Here is a 25,019-nt window from a genome sequence, read left to right as displayed (position 1 = left end):
CTATTACAAAAGCTATGTGTGAGAATACTTAAACTATTTTCCCTTCAGAAAAGTTTCACCAGATTGAAAGATACTCCATTTACCTGTTCTCTTTTTAATTTTTCTCGCTTACGTATAAGTTCAATCAACAAACGCGCTCTTTCAAGATCATGGCGCAGCCTTTGCCAGTACTTCAGTTTTTCTTTTAAGGCTTGCATTTCTTCATCATCTTCCCTCTAAGTAAAGAATCAAAAGGTTTGCATGAAATGAAAAACACCAACCTCTTTTTATAAGCTTGTTTTATGCAATTATAGAACATATTCATAGAAAAGGAGAAACTACTGTCTTATGGTTATGGCACTTGGTCATAAGCTTCATACTGCAACAAAAGAAGACCTCTGGTCAGGGTATCTTCTTGATTTTCCCAACTGTCTAGCTAAAAACAAAATGTATAAACTGGAAAGCAATCCTATGGTGAAGGGTATCTACATCAGAAAAAGCGATATAGCAAGCAGCAACCTAGCAATATAACAAGCTGTGTTATTTTCACATTGAAATGCAAACCAGGTGAACATCATTAGCTTCTTCAGAAACTCAGGCCTAGTAGAAACAAATTCTTTATGTGCTCAACACAGTCCAGCTTCCCCACACACAGCAGAACTGGGACACACTTCTAACACAACAAAATCACTATGACTTCTGAGGACAGGAAATGAAAAGCAGTTTATTAAATAAAACACTAACTTCATATGGTACCACAAACGCGCAATGGAGTAACACAACCTTTCAGTGAACGGATGAAAAGAATTTAATTCATACATTTTTAGGAAGAAGTAGTATTTAAACACTTGCAGTATTTAGTTTGATTTATATACACAGAAAGGAGAGCCCTTCTTGTTCGTTCTTAATATTTTTCATAAGTAGTAGTAGTAGTATATTGGAGTACTAGAGTATTCAAATGGTACTGGTAATTCACCAGAAACAAGGCCATTAATAAGTAAAAGTCCTAATATTAGTACCAAGTACACAAAAGAAACATCTGCTTTGGATAATTATTTTAAATTAATATTTTATAAGATAATCTCAGAAAGAGATGCAAAGCTTTGTATGCTTGCTTGTAACTAGCATAATGCAATATACACTGGATAAACAATTGTGTGGGTTTTTTTTTTTAAATTAAAGCAAACAAACAATAAATTCTGTAAGAAGACAAAGAATAAAGAAAACTGGCTAAGTAGATGAACAATAACTGAACATTACAAATTGTTGCAGCAAAAACTTCCTTAACAGAACAATAATTTAGAAATATCATAGTTCCTCTAAAGCAAGCTTATGCAATTTTTTAGACACAAGGTTCTAAAAATAAAATTACAAAAACTAGTAGTTTAAAAAAATATCTAACAGATTTGATTCTATGACCTGCAACATATTTTATTGCTTTATACACTTTGTAAAAGTAAAAGCAAGTAGCTATGGAAGCTATGAAGCTAGTTTTATTCAAATGTCTGACTTCACTGCAGTTGAAAAACCTTAACTATCAACTATCTCTGTATTACATTATACTAATCTGGAAACAAGAGTCTGTTCTTCTCAAAAGAAAAAAAAAAAAAACCACACACAAAAAAAACACCCCCCAAAAAAACCCAAAAAAGAAAAAAAAAAAAACCACTGAAAAAAGATCAAAAAAATATCCACGGCCTTAGAAGGTCACACAACGTGTACTTTATGCAAATATCATGTGGAATGGAAACACCAGAGCCACATTAGCTTTTCTGGAGTCCCTTTACTATACAGTTCTCTCATATTTTTAAGGTTAAATTCTCATATCCTCAAAATGCTATTTTATTTTAAAGGAATGTAAAAAAAAAAAAAACACCCCCAAAAAAAACACCGCCACAGGAGTGGTACAATTAAACCGGTTTCATTTTCAGTGCGAGATTTCCTTTCAGGGAGGAAAGGACTCACACTTCAGGAAACACGTTGCCCTCTGCCAGAGCCTGCTCTAAGGAGCCGGGGGACTCGCTGCCCAGAAGGATGCCCGCCGACGGGGCTACCGAAACAGCCAGCCGGGAGGAAGAGGGGACCAGAGGAAGGCGCACCCCCCCTTCTCACCGGCCGGGAGGGACCGGGGGATGCCGAGGCACGACCCTCGGCGGGCAGAGCGGCTGCTGGTTCGGGCAGCGGCAGCCCCGAGCCTCCGCTGGCTAAAGTCGGGTGTCCCCCAGCCCCAAAAAAAAAAAAAAACCACTGAAAAAAGATCAAAAAAATATCACTAGAAACTTCTAGTTCCCTTTCCTAATAACTGTAAATACTGACATTTATGATCTCTTTTAAGGAGTTAAGTCTCGAGTTAGACACATAATAATTTAACTGCTGGGGGCCAGAATAGTTCAAAGTTAATTTTGACAAATAGTAATAAGCACATTTTCAATTCCTTGAAATTATCTGAGAATCACTGAATTATTAAGTCTACACTGTCACCAACTGCTGTTCTACAACCCTTCACCTCTGAGTACAGATCTCACATCTGGGAAAGCAATGTAACTGTTAACTGACAAAGCTATACAATTTTTTCCATAGTTTTATTTTTTCAGGACCAAAACTAAGTTGTGGCTATTGCTAAAAGCGGAAGGCTTGTCATCCCTTTGCTGGCAGCCATTCAGAGTCTGCTCTTTTGCCCTATGCAATTGCACAGCTGATGAAACTGGGGAACTGATCCTGCTGAAAGCTAAGTCAACAAAACCATACTAGTTTTAGGGTGGGTCAGGAAACTTACACAGCAGAAAAAAAAACGTTATTTGGTTACATCAGGTCTTTGGGTAGTTCATTGGAGACTTAAGTATTTGGCTAAATCTGGAGCTGCGTTTGCAGGGGTTTTTTTGCCTCCCCCCCCAAATTTATTCTTTTAGTTGAATCAGATGTTTGACTGACTTCATTCCATAAAATAGCTAGGTAGGTGTAAATCTGCAGATGTGACTCAAAGCATCAAGAGCACCTTGTTTGCTTTTTTTGTGCACACATACACTCCCTTCTTGAGCGTCACTCCAGTTTGGGGATTAACAGCAAGCCTCCAATTTTTTGACACTTCTATGAGAGGTAATGTTGGCAGAAATGGTTATAACAGCGAAGATAAACCCCCTTTACCCTGGCCTATTTATCACCTGACATACAATATACAGCTTAATTTGATTAAAAGATCCAGTCAAACTGGAAAGAGCATTATGCACCGGTTTCCAGTATCTAACTAGTAAAAATTTGGATAAAAGCAGTTGCTTTCAAAATTTTTAGTTTTCAAAAGCTTTCTGACAAGGAAATTTTCTAATAACTTCCTGGTAAAGAGTTGTTCTTCCAAATCCATCTCTCTATAACAAAACCAGGAAGTTTCTTCTGGCTGACAACCCCAGAAAAATTTACAAAGAAACTCTATGATATTTTTGATGGGCTTAGCTCTCGCTGAACACCAAATGCTGTCTAGAAAAGATAAAACTGAGACGTGTATTAATACTGCAGGAAGAGGGAAAAACACAGAACGTGCATCAACTGCGAATTGGTCTCCAGCTCCTACCACGAGTACGTTACCAGTCTCTGAGAACTAGCAGGAAGACTATCAGCGTACCAACAGACTGCTCCGTAGCTGGATGTGAATACATGGGAACAGCTTCACTCCCTACAGGGATTATAACTTAATATAAGCCAAACAAAAACAGAATTACAGTGATTAAAGTGGATCTTCATCAATACAATTAGTTTTATTAAGAATTTCCACTGCCACTTTTATGCCAATCAGTCAAAACCATTTCGTGGTCGAAACTTGTGTTCTTACTGACACCTTCAGTGCAGATATTGACCTTAAGTCACCAGCATCTTCTACTTTGTTTCTCCAATAGTAGTCTTAAACCAACCTCACTTACTACAGCAGCAACAAGCCACTACACTTAAATTTCATGTCTTATTTTTATTCAAGCATTCTTTTAAGTACAGAGAAAAACTAAAATAATGAGGATGTAAATAAATTAGAGTATTTCCAATACCCTTCCTCATTTTCTAGGTGGAGACAGAAGTGACAGTATGCACCATTCTTTCAGAGGTTTCCTTGCTCCTGCAGAAGGTGAGGTAGTATACAAGTCAAGCCCTTCTTGCCTGGTTTAGAACTGTTAGCTGACATACCATCACCTTCAAAAGCACATCAGAACTGAGCTCTGAAACGCATTCATTAGGAAACAATTCTAAATCACAGGATGCTTCCTTCCCTGCCAGACTTGTTCTAGTAAACAAACATTAGAGATGGATCAAAACCACCTTCCACCAGGCATCTTGAAACCATTTTCAGGGTTTTGGTTCCCCATCTGAACATTTCTTTTCCATTTCACTAATAATAATATTAATGAAAATCTCCTCTGGATCTGTATTACATCAGCATCTATGTTCATTGACTGAAAACCTATGTAGGTTTCTTGATGTTCTGACCTCTCACATAAAATAAGGTAAGAATTTTCCCATCTAGACTGATACAAACAAAATAATCATCTGTACCTCAAAATTCTGAGGTGCTCTCACAACAGCTAAGTCACAGCTGTCTATTAAAGTCTTCATGATGATTTGGCTTATACTTGGAGTAATGAAGATGACTAATGCATCAAAGGCTTTGCAGTTATGACTACTTTAATATGTATTATAAACACATACTGAGGAAGCTATGGAGAAAACATCATACACAGAAGACTTGCTTATTATTGGAAAGGACTACCTACACACTTTTCATCAACAGTGTCTTTTAATACTCAGCTTCGCTTGAAACTTGCTTTTTCTTCTCAAATGACAAAATTAATTTCAATTATAAGTTTTTAAAAATAAAGTCTCAGAAGTGCACCAGTATTTTATAAACCAATATAAATAGTTCCCAATTAACTTAGGAAATATTTTCATTATTTTCTTACTTAAGAATAGTGCACAGTTCTGAAATTAGAAAAGAAAGAAGTAGTGTTTGTACAGGACTGCAAACAGGCAAAGGGATTTTAAACAGCTCCTATCTAAGGCTTATTTTATTATAAACAAAGAATAATTACAGGAATCTTTATTTCGGTAGTTAATATTCAAATGTTTGGAAACGTTGCAGTCTCATCATATCATCTCAATAGGAAAAGTACCAACTACCACTTAGCAAGCATAATTTTTTCAGACACTAACTATAGTCTAGGTCTACACTGCTACACGAGCCCTGGATTTTTGTGCTTGATTTTATTATTTTTAAGGACTCAAGTTCATTGAGGGGGGAAAAAAAGGTCTACTATCTGAATAGATTAATTTCAGCTATTATTAGGTAACTGCCAGACATCATTCTTCAGAATAAAAACTTCTCAAACAGAACTAAAAGATTAATCAAAGATTAAAAGTAGAATATAAAATATTTTAGAGAATCTACAACCCAAAAAATAGGGTTAAAATGGAGTAATATAAAAGGAATGAAAGAAAGATAATCAAGTGGCCAATTATATCCGAAGTTAATCCCACCTGAAAAGAATTCACCTAAATTCCACCTAAAAGGAATTTGAGCATCTCAGCTACGAGGAAAAGCTGAGGTAGCTGGGACTGTTCTACCTGGAGAAGAAAACGCTCAGGAGGGAATCTCATCAACGTACATAAATACCTCAAGGAAGGGTGCAAAGCAGATGGGCCCAGGCACTTTCCAGTGGTGCCCAGTGACAGGACCAGAGGCCATGGGCACAAACCGAAACACAGGAGGGTCCACCTGAACATCAGGAAAACACTTTTTTGTTATTGTGAGAGTGACTGAGCATTGGAAGCAGTTGCCCAAGGAAGTTGTGGCGTCTCCATCCTTGGAGATACTCAAAAGCTGTCTGGACATGGTCCTGGGAAACCTACTCCTCTTGGCCCTGCTTGAGCAATGGGGTTGGACTGGAGGACCTCCAGAGGTCCCTTCCAACCTCAACTGTTCTGGGAATTATTAATTATTTTTTTTCATGAAAAGCTAAGAAAAGAAACAAACAGAGAGGACAGATCAAATAATTAGGAAGCTGTTGTTGACCACAGTATTTTTATGACTACATCAAATAAAGACTTAATCAGCAAAGAGCAATACAATCCAAACAAAAATAGCAATTAAGCTTTAAAGGAAAAAAAATAATCTCAATTTAATACAAGTAAATGACTATAAAATGCATTCTTAAGTTCTAGAAGCTATTTTACAGGAACAATTCCACTGGAAGTCAAACACCTGGAGAATGAAAACAACACAGTCAACTATGGTTTTAGTTCAATTAAAAAAGCCAACTGGGATGCAGTAAAGAATTTCCACTTCATGATGCATCACAAGATTTTGAGGTCTACACACATCGATCCGTATAGAGAATTCAGAAAAGAAGTTTTAATAATTTCTGAAGCCATCCAGTTTCTTGAAATCAAAACAATAAAAAACCTGCCAAAAATGTCTAATGTCACTGGAGAGTTAGTTGTTCATCTTGCAAAAATGGGAAGCATAAGAGTACCGCTTTCTGAACCTGATTCACATCTGGAGTAACTGTTTTTCTGTTTTTCAGCAATTCTGACTGGCAAATGTGTACAATGTTAACCAACCTAGATAGGATGAGTTTTACTTGACCAAAATATCAGCATAAATTTATGCTTGTCTATAATCCCACTTACTAACTATATCAAAAGTGAAACTAAAAGTTGAAACAGGTCTTTGAACTTCATCAACATCTTCCTCTTTGTTCTGTTACTACCGAAAAAGGTAGACAATATGGATCTGAATTTGAAAACTGTAAACTAGCATGGTCTAACCTTTAGTCTATAAAAATCCCCATTTTTCTCAGTTATAGGTGTGAAAGACATTTGCTTTGCAGCTCTTGATGAATTTAAAATAGAATTTATTTTTTAACTTACTAACTCGTAGCACATGGAGCAGTCAGTTCCAAAAACTCCCACAATCCTAGTCAACGAGCAACAGTATTAAGGTAGTTTCGGTGACAGCATTTTTGTGAAACATTGAAGCAAAACAGAAAAACCCACACAATTTTTTTTTTTCCTCATAGCTCATAAATTCAAAAGGATTACGTAATGCCTGAGTTTCAATATAGGTCATATTAATTAAGAAAAATGTAAAGAATTTGCTCAGTGCTGAATCAGAGGAAGTTTTTACACTGTGCTATGTTCCCTTATTAGATTTTTACTCTATAAAATAGAGATTTTCTGATTTCTTCTTGTAAATAAAAAAGCGGGTCACATACCTGTTGTGTGTTTCTTTGTGACTGTAAACTGGACTGCAGCCTTCTCAACAGAGGAACACCATTCCTAGACAGCCTTTTAAGCAACCAGTAACTGTGCACTCGTTCAACAAATTGCTTCTTCCGCTGAATGGCCACCTGATTCATAATCTTATTTAATCTAAAATACGGAAAAACTGATATTGTATTTTTTGCAGCAAAGCATAAAATGTACTTGTCTATGGAAGTTAAACATCATATATATATAAAGGTATAACATAACAACAGCAATGATGACCATATTACTAATTTCTTTCAATAACATCCATTTCAGCACAATTATTTCTGAGCAGTAGATTACATATGTTTGACTCCATACTTTCTACCAAATATGTTACGGTACTTTATAGAGCTAAAGGGTATAAATTTTTTCATGATTGTTATCTCAGAAGCAATCGTAGATTAGGACAGAGAATAACGCTTTATAAGCATTCTAGAATAATTCTCTTATTTAAAAAAAAAATCAGAAATAAAGATCTAAATCCTACAAGAGCTTTCAGATAATTTGTTGCCATCTTCACACAGAATTAGTAGTTTATTTTAAAGACAATAGATCTTCAAACATTTTACATTAAAACATGCAATAAAAAGCTTGTATTACTCATCTACTGATACTAAAATTTTGGTAAATAAAGCAAACAAAACTAACACAGAAGAATGCTTATAAATTTACACATAAGATGGAAATATCCACACAGAAAAAAGATGCAAGAGAGGATGATACAAACAGTTAAGCAAAACATCTTGATTAAATAAACAGTATTTTCCCTAAACTTGGTTTCTAATAGATGCAAATACTCTCTACATATACTCTGTTTACAAACAGTCTAGAAAAGTGCTATTTGAACGTCACATGCAATAACCTTGACTCCTATTTTTTTAAATAATGACACCTTAAAATGTCCAAGTCTCACACACAGCGCTAACCTCTCAAAACATACATTAAAAAAAAATGTTTATCTGATCACTGCAAAAAGTTGACAGCTGTAAAATGAAAAGGATTTGTCTTTCAATGACATTGCAGGTGTGGCAGCCACCAACGACCCGTACTGTAGGGGGATTGTTTGTTTGTTTGGGGGCTGGGCTGAGTTGGAGAAAGTGAAAGGATTTTCCTGAGCTGGACATAAAACAGAGTTACAGAAAGGATAATATCAATGAACAGAAACCTGTTAATTCTTCACTCAGTATATTACTACCTGTAGAAAAAAAAAAAAAAAAATCAGACATTCTCCAATAAAATTTAATACCAAAATAGGCAAAATTAAATTCAAGATGTGCCTGATTTTTAGAGCACTACCATAAAGTGCTTAAATAAAAATCACCAATATGTACAAATATTAGTATTTTTCTGCTGCTTCTTTTTTGTTAGGAATAAAGCAGTTTCTCAGGTAAGGTTTTTAAGATTTTTAAGAATAGCTGGGAAACTTGAATGATATTTCTCAGACAGACATACAAGTGAGTCTACTCTGAGGTAGGTTATCTATCCCTGGTATTTTCTCCTGGGCTGTGTAGAATGTAAGGTGCAATAGGTCTCCTCAGTGCTACATCAACTGCAGCAACAGAGCTTTCAGCCACCACAAGGTAAAGGCAGAGTAAACACAGGTTTTCTTCAAGATACTGCGCCACTGTGTCCTTCATTTCTTCAGTGACATTGTTTTTCTGTTAATAACTAAGCTAGTAATGGCATTCTTGAAAAATTTAACTTAAAGCTCAGAAAGTCTGCAGCTGGACTTAGGACTGTCTAAGTTTTTCACTGAAGGGCAGGAGCAGGCTCCATAAATACTTACTCAAAGCAGAACAGACCTGGACATGACCATATTAAACTTCAAACACAGCAGAATTACAATTAATTATAGAATGCAATCAAAATCAAATAATTATTTTCCCATTTCTCTCTTGGAAATGGCACAACCTACTGAACTGAGTCAAGAAAAGCACAGCCAAATACGTACCTATTTGGAAAGATCAGAGGATCATAACTTAACACGAAGAAAGGTGCCTTGGTTTCATGCCCATCAGATGTGGCAAGACTAAGCAAACATCTTTAATTACAGCTTTAAGTACATTTGCCCATTCACATAACAACTATTCTATTCATAGATAATTGTAATAGTAGTGCTAGAATAAGCCTAGGAAAAATGTTTGTAGAAGATACTCTACAACTTGGAAAACACAAATAAACAAAAAGTATTTGGAGTGCAGAAACTACTTAACAGGGGCTTAATTCCTCTCTGCCATCCCTCCAAACAAAACCAAACAAATATTGGCTGTTCATATTTAATTTAGACACCAGATTTTAGTAGTGACAATATCCACCAATCACCCCTTAATTTCTCAAAATACAGAGATCAGAGGCTCTTCACATGGCAGATACCTACAGAGCCTCTACACTATGATCTTATTGATATAATGAGGATGTTACATCTGCTGTTAGACCCTAAGAACCCACTCGCACACAGCTCTTTGATCATCTTTTTGCTTAATTAGACACTCCCAGGTAGACTTTTACTGTCCAAAACACTTTACATTTTGACAGACAACCAATGTCCTGTGGAAATCAGACATGATTCATCCGCTGCTGTAGATCCATAGAAGTAGCACAGACTGGCTACTGATTTTGAAGCTCCACCCTTGATAGCACTACCCCATACTGGGGAAGAGGTTCTCACTCACAAACATACATTCAGCTGCGGAGAACACAAGCATTAAGTAAGGCACATAGGTATGCACCAGGCTCAAAGTAGTTCCTTTCTGCCTGAGCTTGCACCAGATTTGTAAATGTTGAAATGCAGTTTTCGAACTAGAATTTTGAAATTCCTTGAGGTCTTCAAAAGAGTTTGCTGTCCATTTCATTTCCCCGCCCCCTTTTTTTTTTCTTTTTTTTAACAAAGAGATGTAATTTAAAAAAAAAACAAAACTGAAGAATGAAAATAAAAATGTGCATATTTGAGGCAGGTAAGGAAAAGCTGTTTGAAGACTTTACAGTTTTGCAATCCAGGATCTGACTTGCACAAGACAGGATTAACTACTACACTACACTGACAAATAAATCCCCCACGCAGAGGCAAGGCTTACAGAACTTAGGTCACCTCCCAGAAATACACAAGACACCTCAGAAAAGGCACTTTTTTGCTAAGATATCTGTCCACCCTAGAACTTTTTTGAAGTATAACAACATCAGGAAAGAACAGCTTTCTGTGGTGTTTTATTTTCTAATGGCAAGTCAAGCATAAGTACTGAGAGAAAAAAAAAAAAAAATCAGATATTTAAAAGCACATTAAACATGGGCATTTAAGTTGAACCTGTGCTTTCTCTTCAGAAACAACAGATCAATCTCATTACTGAATAATTTTTTATACCTCTCTTAAGATTGCCAAATAAATGCAAGACTACTATTGAAGACAGTTCACAAAGAAGAGAAAATAGGGACATGTACCTGGAAGATACCACCAGAGTTATGGTCTCCCCTTTCACAGCCAACTTTAGACACGTCTGGGAAAACACAAAGCCATAGCCACAAGAACTACAGAAAGCAAGCAGGGGGACAAGAAGTGCTCTTGCTGTCTAAGTTCCTCATGGAACAGAGAATTTGTTAAGACAAATTCCCAAAGAGAATCCAGAAACACTTTTCTCTCAAAACATTTAAACAATTAACAAAATTAAGCTAAACCCAGAGAGAATAGTTCTTGCACTGTAACCTGCTGCAGCCTGAACCACTGTTCTGAAGCTTTAAGAACAGTCTCAGTCTGTTGGTTTCCCTCAACTTATCAGTTACTTAGGATGAAGTACATAAAAGAATTTGAAAATTCTTAAAAAGGTGACTGTGTTCCCATGAAACTCAGTAGCTGCTGTAATATATATAACTGGTCCCAAAGAAGAAGCATTAGGTTCCAAGCTGGTGACCACTGCAGCCTTTTGATGGTTTGCACCACCAGTCATACTCCCTCTTGTTTTTTCCTTTCTTTTGGGCTATGTTCCAAGACTACACAGATGTCAAAACAGTTTTCAAAACGGTTTTATTTGTGCCACAGGCAACTGAGAAAACCAATACTACTTCTCTTCCACAGCCTAACTTGTATTCAACTGAAAAGCGCTGCGACGTGCACCACAAACATGATATGAAGGTATCATACAATTCCTTCCTTGTCTTTAAAAAGAAAAGATTCCCTTTCAACTGAAGCTTTCAAATAGCACCTGCAGTTCCAGACTGAAAGCATAGTTTAGGCTGAACCATGAAATGTGTCATTAAAAATACGCTAAATTTACAAAAGCAACAGGATGAGGAGAGGAAGCTGGTTTGTTTCTAAAAAACTTGTTTCTAGAAACTGGTTTGTTTCCTACTCACAACTGCCTTCCTCTCCCAGTTTCAGTTACATGTCACTGTGGCAACTACAGCAACTGGTTACAAGAAAAAAAAAAAGTGAAAACAGTATTTTTGGTGACTAACTATGTGGCAGTTTAACGTAAGAAAGCCAACGAGAGATAATCAGCCACTTTTCTATTAATCATTACCAAACATTCCACAGACTATACATGCTTTTTAGGCTCATAAATATAATTTAAGTATTATAATATATGAAGACTTCTATAGCATCTCTCAACTCTCAAGTTTTCAGAATATAGACTAGAAAGAAAAATTCCTTAAGCAAATGTGTCTTTTTGCTAAAGTATTACTACAGTAACTCAGGCAGAAGGAACTTAATATGGAAATCTGCAAGATTAAGACCAAATACCCAATTGTATCAATTTTTAAACATGGACTAAACCTAGAATTTTAATTACTACACTTGTCCTGAGCCTCCAGTTTCATCAGTTTGTTATCTTGCACCTTCCTTTATTCAATATAGCTGTATTAAAGGTACATGCAAAAGGCTATTAACACTAAATTATACTCCATAAAAATTTTTTTGGTATTACTAAAATACCAGCTTCTCTTGTCCTACCATAAAACCCATAAACAAACAAATGCTGTTCAACTTCACAGTGCAAATAAAATACTCCTATTTTTCAACACAAAGATTGCAGATATGTTTCTAAAACCTGTCAGAAAAAAAAAAACCCAAAACACACCATAACAAATTGCAACAAAGTAAACTGAGTTTCAAGAACATTTGAATTTTCAACTTTTGCTCAGCAAGTTCCACAGAACATACCAAAACTCATAGGAAGCAGGACAGGCACAAAAACTACCTACAAACAAGTATAGTAATTCCACTGACACTAACTAGAACGGAATTAGCAGAAAAACAGAATAAAAAGCTATGAAAGTGTCTATTTTGGGACACTTAATTCTGGGACCTTGTCAACTATTCCTCCTAGCTCTGTATCCAAGAAAACTTCAGCTTTTGAAGATGAGAAAAACTGCTGGGACAGATAAAACTCTGCCTTTCTCACAGAGAACCTCTGGCAGCAGCTGTCTATCAGATGGTGTAAAACTCACCTTACAACTTTTTTTTTTTAAAACAGTGGATTGAGACAGTTTTATTGCTATGTATGTATTTGTTATGCTCTCCCTCAATTTAAAAAAAAACCAAACTATGTAAAAACTGGAGTTCATTTGCATGTGTTTATTTCCTTTTGACAGAGGTTAAAGTTTCTTTTATAAGTAGCAGAAGTCAGCTGCGTACCCAACAGAGTACATATCAAATCCTGAAAAGACTGACAATTATTTCATTTAAACTTCTGCGCAACACAAGTCTGCAGAATTCCCATATAGCAAATACGCAATTTCCTAACTACAGCTACTTTTGCAGCTTTTGTATTAGAGATTTGAAGAAACGGGAATGTTCCGTTCCAAAATCACTTCCCTCACTAGTCTAATGAAGTGTTCAATCACTTTCATAGTTACTCCTTTTTGTCTGTAAGTTTTAAAATTCTAGCTATTGAATTTGCCTTTCTCTGCTGGGCTGAGAATTCAGTAGTAGAGAAAATATCTACTGATACATCTTCTGAAGCCTGAAAGTCTCTCCAGGTTCCTATTCTTTATTCTACATTTATTGGCATTTAAATACTATTTGATTTTGACTGAACACGTAGGAAGCGCCTTTTCTTGCTCCACATGACTGTGAAACCAGACATCTATTTTTCAACTTGAGCAAAGAGCACAGGGAAGTAGAGTACTGAACTTAAGAGTTAAGAAAATGCTATGTTATTTCAGTCAATTCTCTATTAGTTGTAACAGGTTACTTTGTTCCTATTCTAACAATTAAGTTTGTGATCTTCCAAACCTTTGGATAAGGAAAAAACCCAACAAAATCAAAAAAACCCCACCCTGTCACACTGGAAAACTTCCTCGGGCTTCTCATAAAAACCACATGCATAGATTTACTGCTGCCACTTCCTATACATAATACTGGGTCATAACTTTTCCTTAAAAATACTCAAAATATTTTTCTGTGCTTCTTTTTCTGTAGTAGTCATAACCATATCACACATGAATTTGAAATCTAATCTCAAAAATCTAAATTCATGTCAGCAGAAGATAAAGTATTAATCAAAACCTGCCTTTTTACCTGTAATAAAAGGAATCTCAGTATTTGTCTAGTAATTTTTGTGCACTCTGTAACCTGATTATTGAATAAAAAACTGCTAGGAGACAGTTCTTTAGACAATATATTCTGAAAAATCTTGGTTTTGTACAGCACTAACAAGACACAACACCCTCTAACTGCCACCAAAAAAAAATCTTATGAAAAGTCACATAACTAGTGAAACAGAAATACAGAAAAATAAAAAGACATTGATTTTGACCTACATAACTACATTATCACATATGTAATCATTGTGGACTGAAATCCTTAGAGGACGCACAGAATACTAATGATGTACCTTACAGAAATACCTAACATATTCATTTGTTTTGAGCTTCTTTGCCCTGTACATGCAAAATAAACAGGGGGGGAAACCAACCAAACAAAAAGAAACTATATGTATAGTATATTCCTATATCCATTTTGTAAAAAGGGCATATTCAAACATGAGATAGCACTTCCATCCTCTGGATTTAACAGGAGGGGAATTGCCCCTCAGACATTAATCAACATGTGGCTTTTAATACCAGATATACAAGTATCTTCCCCATTATTTTTACTCAAAATCCACTGTTACAAACTATTTAATAAGTCACACTTTCTCGAACATATTGATTCTTATTAAATAAGCCAACCAGAGTCAAGACAAACTAGCTTGAAAACAGAGATCTAAAATTACCTCATTTTATTTTTTTCAAAGACCACTGAGGCAGAGCTAGTGAACACCACAGTAGCTCTTTTCTTGATTTAGACAAAATTATTGTTTTATTTAAGCAAAGAGGTCAGGATGACATCAGCAGTAGTTTCCACATGTATGAAAAAGGTTTCAAAGTTGATCAATCTTACAAGAAACACCAGTGGGCAATGACTCCTAACATCCCCTTCCACTTTACGTAGGTGATTCCATCATCTAATCTTTACGTAAAGTCATAAGGTAAACCTGTATCATACTCTCCTGTAATTAAAATAAGTATTGCCACATGATTTTGTGAAAGTATAGATGCATGTATATTCAAGGATGAAGAGCTAACAGACATAAGCCTGGATTTATTCAGCTTTCAATTTTTTTTTAAACTCTGGCTCTAGTAGTATTTTTTCAATGTTTTCTTTAATCCTGAATGTTAACCAGCATCTCTTAATTCTTTCCCCCCACTTGAAAAATTTCTGAACGTATTAATAAGAAAAAACAAAACAAAAAAACCAAACAAATAACCCCAGTACCCTAAAAAAAAAAACCATTAAAACCAATTCCCCAAAGAAACCCACAAGCCCTATGTCTGTGAATGCAGACTAACAGTGTTTTCTCAAAGGCCTTATAAATGTTCCTTTCTACTTACCTAGTGTTTCATCACTTTCTGTTCATTTGTTTTCCTGGTCCATACTCTATTCTAGAAACAACTGAGATTCTTGTATCAAGATAACAAGACTACATTTCATTATTTAGTAAGAAAGTGCAGGATAGTTCCAACTTGATAAATTATAAAACAATAGGAAATACTGGTTCTGTCTTGAGACACACAATAACAGAAATCCAGTTTTACTACCAGGAGCAATATGCTTTCTAATAAAAGCAAAGGTAAACATAGAAAAATATCAATTAATGTGTACCAGCTTTTTAAAAAAATATCAGCAATTTTTGCTCTTTATTATCTGCCCACCACTTACCTACTTCCATAAGGAACTTTCAATTCTTTTTCAATAATATGATGCAACACAACTGATGCATACAATATGGAAAACAAGTATAACACCTCATTCTTACTTATCATGAGCAGGGTTTTTATTTGCTTATTTTTTTCGTCTCTGTACAAGTATTGTATTTCAAATACTTTCTGCCTTCTTCATTTCAGACACTACAAATATACCATGTAGAAACTGAAACTAAAGATGAAAGCAAATATTTATACACTTTAAAATATCTGCTTCCACTTAATATAGCAATACTTGCATGCATGGTATTTTAATAAAGCAGATTACACTGTATCTCAGTGTATATTTTGAAAATATTGAAGATTAAATATTTTATATTACATTCAATTTCCCTCCACGTATATAGCCACAATATCTCAGCTTCACAACATTTTTAAAGAACGTGGAAATTGACACTGGCTTTGCTTTTCATAAAGCAACCACATTTCAAATGCCTTTTTCAATATACGAGAGCAAGAGGCTACACCAAAATGATGTTATTTGTAGCTAAGCATCAAGCACTCAGAAGTCAGAGAAACCACAGTTTTCACAGCTAACACTGCAACTCTTCTCCTTTGTGTATCCATCCTACTTACTGGATAGGGCAGCTGTTATGAAGGACAAGGATGAGCAGCAACAGGGGAAAAAAAATGTAATGCACAAGAAATGGAGCACAGAGTCAGTACAAGATAACTAACACGGACAAGAAGCTAGATTTAGATTGTCAAGTCAGCCCGAAAAGCTAGGATTTTCTTAACTTGGAAATAACGGACCTGCAATATAGATAAAATCCTTTTTCTGTTATATTAGGGAAAAAAAATCATTTATTCATCATCACTCATTATATTCAACCATTGCATATCATTCATGGAATACAAACACTGCAAGAAGAAATTTGCCCATCTTCAGCCAACCTAGCAACCTTCTCTGATGACCATTTGCCAACAGATGAAGGTACTGTCTGTCCCTCCCAGAGAGGGGAACTGTCTGAGGGACTGTCCTGCCCCACTCGCCACCCCCCCCGAACACAGCTGCTCTCACACTTCCCAGAAGCACATCGCTTTTAGACTACACTTATTTCTGCCTTTTCAACAACAGAAAAAAGCAGCTGACAAATGCAGGCAGTGCAACGGAAGCAGCAATCTTCAGTTTTATACTTCAAGAAAAACTGAATGGAATTTCCTAGTAAAGAGGCAACACCTTTCTGTAGCCAGGTCTGATGCAAATCATAGATGCATAAGGGGTTCCCCGGTGGTCCCATACACTATTCCAAGTGCTATGCAAGTTCCAAGGAAGTCAGCAGTCATGGTACTGAAGACTGAGTCATCTTAAGGCTCTAACATGACCTACCACACCTTTGGAAGTAGATGCTTAGGTATAAACTTCCTAAAATACCTAGGCAACAGGATAGATAGATTTAAAAAAAAAAATAAAAAATAAAGGAGACGGGAAGCAGGCATTCCTCTCCTATCATCAATGGCTAAAACCTTCTGGTCTTACACTCTTCAATCAGTAGTTCACAGATGATAGTCTGAGAGGCCATGTAATTAGATTACAAATGACTTCAGAATGACACTATCTATGTAACTGAACAGCAAAAAACTGACAGTATGACACCTGTGTAAGAAATTCTGGTAACTGAAATGTGTACAGCTCTCAAAATCAGCCAAGGCAGCATCACATAAACCTGACCTACAGACAACTTGATACAGAAATTCACGAGCTACAGAAAATCACGTGGAAATTATGAAGTTGTTTTCCACCACTCTTTTTAACACGTCCTGAGCATAAACATAGGTGTTTCAGAAAACAGAATTATGACCAGTGGTGTTATATAAACACCCAGTCTTTCATGCACTCTCACTATCCAGGTAAGGAAACAGCACACAATCCTTCCACCTTTAACTAAACATAAACAGCAAGAGGGTTCTCCTCAAGCTTCAGGTGTGCTCAGAGGCCACATCCACCGTGTATATCCCCCCTGACTATAATATTCATATTTCTGTACTTCTCCAGCTACCAAGTCTAAAGACCCAGCTATATGCCAAGGAGACAAAGTCCGGTTTACTTTCTTATTCATTAATAACTAAACATCTCAACGCGTGCTTTAATTTCCAGAGATGTTGAAAATGTGTGCATTTTTCCTCTGTGATATTTTAAATACCGTAACTGTTCTTCCTCGAGATCTCTGGAAAGGCAAATCATGTTTCAGCTCCAAGGGAAAAAGGCACATTGAAAAACAGATTAGAGGAAAGGGATAATTTAAATGAAGACTGCTGTGAAATGATCCACATCATTCATTGTTAGTTTATGGGTATATATTTAGCTCCCATAAACACACACACGAGTTTTTGTAAAGGAATAAAAAATGGCCAAAGAAAATGAGAAAACAGAGATTTGAGTCTACAGCATAATCACTTTTCCTTTTAATATTCCCATTTCTGTTTTATTTTACTGGTTTTCTAGGACGACACACATGTGCATCACAAGGAGTACAAGCAAGAGTCTCCTTCCGCTGAAGACAGGCAATTTATAATAAAGCTCAACCTTAAAACAGTTTTAAACTGTGCCCATTTTTTAGCCTTCTGATATAGAATATGGGAACTATACTTATGTCCAGTGATGTGAAGCTGAACATAAACAGAAGAAAGTTGAATCACTCTGCAGTCTTGAAAGGGCATTTAGTTGTTATTTAGAAAAAAAATGAAGGAAAAAAGAAAGAAAAAGTCTTTCCATTCCTGGCATCTAATGACACTGTTAAAAAGAAAAGAAAAAAACCTGATAACAATATCCTTTTAGGGTCTGGCTTTTATGAAAGTTACCTATGGGAAGAATTGCCAGAGGTACAACTGAGAACATGCATTCTAATCCTCAACTCTCATTTACCTCATGTCATTTCTTAGTCTTAAAACAAAAGAAAGCACACTATACCACCAGTCAGAATTGTCCTAAGACAAAGCTAAATTCTTTTAGATGAACTCCCCCATCCCACAGACAACAGTACTTGTTTACATAACAGTATTAGTTGCTTACTATCAACTTCAGCTTTTCTGCACTGCTTCACTAAACAAAAATACAATTTTACCAAGCAAATTGTAACAGTGAACAGTGCCATCAATCTGATGTTTGTAAACACCACACAGGAGCTAAAGGCTGTTTGTCAGACAGTCAATAAGTAGCTCCTTACATTAACAAAACATACTATTATGGAAAAGGATTGCAGCACCAAAACATGTTTTTATTTAGATTAATTACACCAGCCTTAATTGTCCATTACCTGAAAACTGGGAGCCAGCTTTCAAAAAAAGCATAGTTTATTTGTATTATTTTAAGAGCCTTCACTGTCTGAGCATTCAGAGTCCTGACACAGTACAAACAATGAACCTGCACATGGAAGTTGTGCCTGATTTGAGAAACTTTCTAAACTACTGCTCTTAAATCAGTAAGAATTAAATTCAAGGGGTAAACAAACTTATTGGTATTGTAAATGCTAGAAACAAAACAAATACTCAATAAAGATAAACTTGGTTTTAGTCCATATAGTCCAATATTGCATTTCTCAGCCCAGCGTATCATGTCTTAAACATTCAGCAAAGCCAGAACTCTATCTTTCTCCCACAGAGATTTCTGCCATTGCTCAAATCCCAGAAACAAATCACTTCCACTGTTGAAATGCATTATGACTCAGTTTAACTGAAAGAAATCTGAAGAAATGCTACTATTCTAAGCTAACTGAAGTTCAGGCTGAGGTTTTGAACTCCTGAAATAAAGACATTCAAAATCTTCATTTTGCTCCAATTCTGTTATTACTTATGAAATTATCACTTGAAACAATCCTGCTTTCTGATGCATCACCTCACTAGCCTTACCAGATCTAGAGGCACCTGCCAGCCCCCAATCCCCACTGTTAAAATACAAAAATATGGTATGTTAAATGTAAGAAGGAAGTTCAGTTCTGGTGTTCATGCTTTATATTTGCACTCGCATAGCAAAAGCTCCTGCAAGAACTGCAGAAGACACAACATAAAAATCAGCTTAAACAGAACTTCTTACAAAGTATAAATTTGTAAGCAAAGACAAGATTAGGATTAAGATTCTGTCACATGCATTAATTCATTTTTGTTCAGACATAAACGTTTTACTGAAGTTATAGGGCAGATATTTGATGACATGACTGAACAGGAGGACACAATCATTTCAGGTTCCACAACTATGAATATATTAACCAACTAACTTACCATCGCTTACTCACTAACTTTTCTAAAAAAAGTCTGCAAGGTACCAAATTCATCCAAGCCTTGATAAAAAACTACTGCATTCACAAAAGCAAAAACCTCCGGAAAAGTTAACTCTGCCCCACAAGGAAAAAAATTCCTAGAGGGTTTGTTTGTACTACTTACATAGATCTTACAGTACAAATTTATATTTAATTTAGGTGAGATGAACAGGTTTCAAATTTTATACATGCAAATATAATTTTCAGTCTGGAGCTCTTAAAATTAGGAAGAGAAGTTCAGATTCTCAAACCATGTATACAGTTAACCTTAAGGTTAGTTGTTGTTTTTTTGTTGGTTTTTTGTTGGCTTTTTTTTTTTAATATGAAGGTCAACTACATATGCTATTCTGAATTCAGTGATTAATTCTCAAAAGTACAGCAAACGACAACTGAGCACACAACGTGATTTTGTCCGACAAAAAAAAAAGTTTCTGAGGACAAGACGGATCACTAATTTATCTGGGGAAGTTACTGCATTTTAATGCAATTTCACAGAAGTACAATGTACATAATTTACATTAATCCTCTGAGTATGGCCTTTTAGGAAAGCATATAAGAAATGCACAAAAGCTTCAAGTCGGCATCTAAAAGCATTGGTTTAATATTAAACGGCTAATTAAGTAAAGGTTTCTCTCACTTGGATGGTTTGCTTACCTCTGGGGGGGGATATAAGGAGCAGATACTGTTGGCATAACTGTACAGGGTTCAACCACTGTTTTCTTGGCCTTTTTTGTCTTTTTTCTGACTTTTGACGAAGACCTAGCAGTTCTGACTGATCCCTCCTTTCTACAAACACCGTTTTTGATTTCAGCTTCTCCATAAATATTTAGAGGTCTCCGCGTGCAACCTGGTGGAGTATGTACATCGCAATAGGCAGTCTTTTTTACAGAGAATGTCGTCCCGCTGCCAGTTAGTTCTTTCACAGGTTCCATTTTCATATACAGACCAGCCTTTTGAGCACACGTCACATGGAATGCAGTGTAGCAGTTTGCTTTGTGGCACTGGATGCAGGCACCAACACCTTTCTGTTTACAGAGGTAGCATGTTAACTTCCATCTGGCTGGGGGAATGTTCCTGACACCATCAATTGGCTCAATAAAAACTGTATTGGCAAATCCAACTTCTGGAATCCACAAAGCACACACAACGTGTCCCCAACGATCATCATCTGTCTTTTTAAAGGCACCTCCCTTGTTTGGGCACAGCACACAGTCTACAGGCCGAGAACGGGACTGCAGACAGTGTCTGCAGAGCCACTGGCCCTCAGGTATATATGGCACCCCATAGCATTCCTGATGTACTGCTAAATTACACATATCACAAAACAGGATTACATTGCTGTTCTGACATTCACCATCCATGCATATACAACACACCGCATCTTCATCAATTAAAGACTGATGATCACCCTGTTTTTGGTTCTCACAATAAGACTCTTTTTCAAACCTGTCCATGAGGAATTCAAACATGTTTTGTGAAACAACTGACACTCCATCGCTTTTCCGCTTCTCATTTATTATTTCTAACCACGCGTAATCTTCTTCATCCATGTCATACTCCACTTCGTTATCAAGTTCTTCTGGTGACTTCTCAATGAACTTGTAGTAGACGGGCGGTCTCCGAGGAGCCGAAGGGGGACTGTACTCAACAATCCGCACTTTGGGTTCTGGAAGAGGAGCTGTTGTAGCAGGTACACCATGGGAGCTCGGAAGAGCTTCATTTTTCTTTTTCACTTTGTTATTTTTATGCCGTTTGCTTCTTAGACAAACTGGTGGTCTTTCACTATTTTCTTTATTGCTGTTGCATTCGCTCATTTCCTGGGCTGTAAGATCATCTTCTAATATAATCTCTAAAGGATCAAAGATACTGATCCTATGCAGGCGACCTTCAATTTCTATTTCAACCATTCTTTGAGCTTGAGCATACGTCAAGGTTTCTCGTGTAGGGGAGTGCTTAATACTGCATGGGGAAGAAGAATGCCTTGCTGCCGATACTCGATGACATCTTCCTTTTCTCCTCATTTGGTAATGTTTACCTAAAATTAGAGCAACAGTTAATATTATGAACTCCAAATACATGTATTAAAATATTGGTTTTATTATAGCAGGAAAAAAACCTTTCAGTTCCATAGTTCCCAACCTATCCACTCAATTTTAAAAAAAAGAAAAGATTGTCACACTTAGTAGGGATGCTCACACTGTTTTGTACAAATTTAACCTAAGAATAAATAAATCTCCTAAATAACAGCTTCTCTATGTAAACACAGCTATACAAAATCCTTGATACAAAAATCCTATAGATGAGCTATCTGTAAGACTTCTGCATGAGGAAAAAAAAAATATTTCAGAAGTGCCCCAGAAAAAAAAAAAAATACACTTGTTACATTTTAAGAAAACCTTTAATACAGTATTTCCCAATACCTTAAGGCTGTCTGCAGTTTGAAACAGCTACAGATTATTTTCTCCAGATCTCCCCCGAAAGAACTGACTGTGAAAGAAAATATAAGTTTTGCCCATGATTTTTTCCAGTGCAATTTGAAAGTCAAGTTAACAACTCAATTACTACACCTATACTTAAAGCTAGAAAAGCACGCCTACTTCCAAACTTGGCAAGTATGCAGTCTGACAGCCCTTTACTTTAACATAATTTTCAAGTTCATCACTTACTGTAAAAAGACTGTTCCACATACCACATAAAAAGATAGCTTTTTCCCACCCGACCATGAAATACCATGACTAGGACAAGCACCCACTTTGATCACAACATTTCTAATTAAAAGCTGCCATACTTATCCCTTTTGACGTTCTAAGATTGGGGGGTTTCTTCCTGTGAGGGTTGAAAAATACTATACACCCAACTGATAACGTCAAGTTTAAAAGTTATATCCCTTCCTAATAAATCATTAATTAAGAGCAAAATTCAACCCCAGCTACAGAAAAAGCTCTTGATCTTTAATCACAGTCTTAAAGTATTATTAGGGCCTCACCGTTCCCATTCTGACCAATCAGAAATTCTGCACTTCAAGTCAGTGTTGTGCATTAGTTAAAATAATGCAGCTAGTGTTAGCATGTATTGCCAAAATAGCAGAGAAATACAGAGATCAAAACACAATCACTGTATATGTACTTCATGAAGAAAATAGCAAGGACTGGAAAAATTACATAAGCTACTCCATGTAACTTGCCTTCTGCTCAGTCTACGATGCCAATTGCTAAAAGGTGAACCTTCAAAGTACGGAAGGAACTCCTTTTACAGAAGACAACAATTTTACATAATTTAAGCAGCTAGCCTTAAAACTAGTTCTTGAGAGGGTCTAATCGATCTGCTCTCACAAACTGACCTTGTTTTTATAAAACCTTGGTTTTATTATTCATGCGAGAACTGTCTTGCTCAACTTACACAACTAATCCTTAACTCTCATTACTTGTTTTTATAGCACAAGCACAAAAACAGACAACAGTCAGTGTTTAATCATGACAGACCTCTGATCTGCCCTATATAAACAACAGATGAATAAAAAAGGCTCCACCTCTTCAAACAAGTTTGAAATAAATATTTAATGATTTAATTCTAGAAAACAACATAGGATTAAACCATATTGATTTCTTAACTGCAGAAAAAGTTTAAACCACTAATACTGCTACAGAAGGTCCAGTAACTAGAAACAAAGGCATACTGATAATTTAACTGAAATTAAAAGTTAGTTCCCAGTTCCACAATAGATTTTATAATTCAGAGGCCAGAGATAACACAATTGCCCTGATTTCTGCTTATTATTGTGAACAAGTAATGAGGGATTCTTCAGCTAAAACACACCAATGTATCAATGTACAGTAACCTACTACAGATCAGGAAGGTTTAATCTGATGGTTTGTGTTTATTTTTTTTAAAAAGTCTGTCTTTAATTTAGTCGCCAATCAAGAAAAAAAATAGATCACTTACATTATGTTTACTTCATACAATTGCAAGCCTGCCTAGACGTAAAAATCTGTTCTGTTTGTTTTTTTTAATGTCCCTTCCTACATCTCACCTGGCTGCATTCATAGTGGTTCATTATGATAGCGACCGTTTTGGACAAAATTTTGGGGGAGGGATGAGAAGTAGCCTTCAGAAAGCAAAAAATGTGCAAGTTGTCCACACTTCACTATCAAACTTAACCCAGTACCACAGAAAAAAAAACCCCGAAGCACATTACTGCTAGGCTTCCAAGCTCTCCATCCCTCTCTGTTCCCAATATTCTTAAGAATAGCTGCAAGCAGGCAATAAGAACAGGAACAAAATATTCAGAAGCACGTGTGCCTTAAGATTTAGGACTACTACCATGAAAGTAAAATAATCTGTACAAACCAGAATGATAAAAAAAAAACCCAACAATTGAGCTATCATCTAAGTATCTTCCCTATAACACTCAACTGTAAATAAAGCTAAATTAGGAAGTAAATTACAGCCACAGTTAAATGCAGAATGGACACCCTACAAATACAATGCAACGAACACAGAACAGGAACTGGTAGCACTGTGGCCAAATTTCATAGAAACTTAGCGTGAATTACTTAAATGCTCTGGAAGCCAAAGCAGTGTTTTGTTTCTCCAAAATTCTTCTGTTTGCAAATGCCCTATAAATATGCTGGAGGAAGACCAGATTTTTGCATAGCAAATACCTGGCAATTGGTTTGCTTTTCGTTGCTAACGATCAGGCATTTCTCTTCCCTTCCCACCCTCCCCCATGGTATCCTGTAGGTCCACCGGAATGAAGGCCATGGACCTAAGTTTGAAAAAGAGTGAACTCGGAGTTTTCCATTCAGTATTAATAGAGATACCACAGTAACAGCAACGTGAAATTACTTTAACGCACTTGGGTTAGCACTTTTCTGCCTCTTACAACAACTCAACGACTGCAGGAGATTAAAAAGAAAAGCTTTCCACAGCTCTCCTCTCTTGGAATCACAACAGCTGCTTGGGAGCAACATCACAGCAGTGAGGGAAGCCTCACCACAACAAACAGGTCCGTGTAGACAGCTGTTTGTGCGGAATGCATGGTATGAGGGGGGGGAAATACTTTCTATCGAGGTGTAGGAGAACTAAAATCAACAGGAAAAGTGCGATAAGCTGTACTTTTTGATTTCAAATTCCTTTTACAGTCTGGGTCCTAGTTACCTTCCTCCTCTTCAAATAAACTGCCCTTGGCCCCTGCACCCCCTGCCCGGTGGGGAAGGGAATTCCATTCTCAATGGACACTTTCATGCAGACCATTAGAAAGAC

The 25,019-nt window shown here is 36.3% G+C and overlaps 1 protein-coding gene across 5 annotated transcripts in view; it reads right to left on the bottom strand.

The window, feature by feature from the left end:
* BRD1 (bromodomain containing 1) overlaps positions 1-22,872 on the bottom strand; it is a 60,924-nt gene extending 38,052 nt beyond the window's left edge. For 2 of the 5 annotated variants that reach the window (XM_014963837.1, XM_014963840.1), the window contains exons 1-4: positions 22,178-22,863; positions 20,412-21,792; positions 7,227-7,383; positions 84-215 (exon numbers count right to left, since the gene is read on the bottom strand). In XM_014963837.1, the coding sequence (XP_014819323.1) occupies positions 84-215; positions 7,227-7,383; positions 20,412-21,778 (1,656 nt within the window). In that variant the 5' untranslated portion in view covers positions 21,779-21,792; positions 22,178-22,863. Of the gene's footprint in view, positions 1-83; positions 216-7,226; positions 7,384-20,411; positions 21,793-22,177 lie in introns of all 5 variants that reach the window. The other 3 variants (XM_014963841.1, XM_014963839.1, XM_014963836.1) reach the window with 3 other exon arrangements.
* Between the last annotated feature and the right edge of the window lie 2,147 nt (positions 22,873-25,019).

Source organism: Calidris pugnax, unplaced genomic scaffold (assembly GCF_001431845.1).
Source record: "Calidris pugnax isolate Ruff unplaced genomic scaffold, ASM143184v1 scaffold44, whole genome shotgun sequence".
In the NCBI taxonomy this organism is placed as follows: Eukaryota; Metazoa; Chordata; class Aves; order Charadriiformes; family Scolopacidae; genus Calidris; species Calidris pugnax.
Note: the sequence above shows the minus strand (reverse complement) of the source record. Positions and strands in the feature narration are given on the sequence as shown.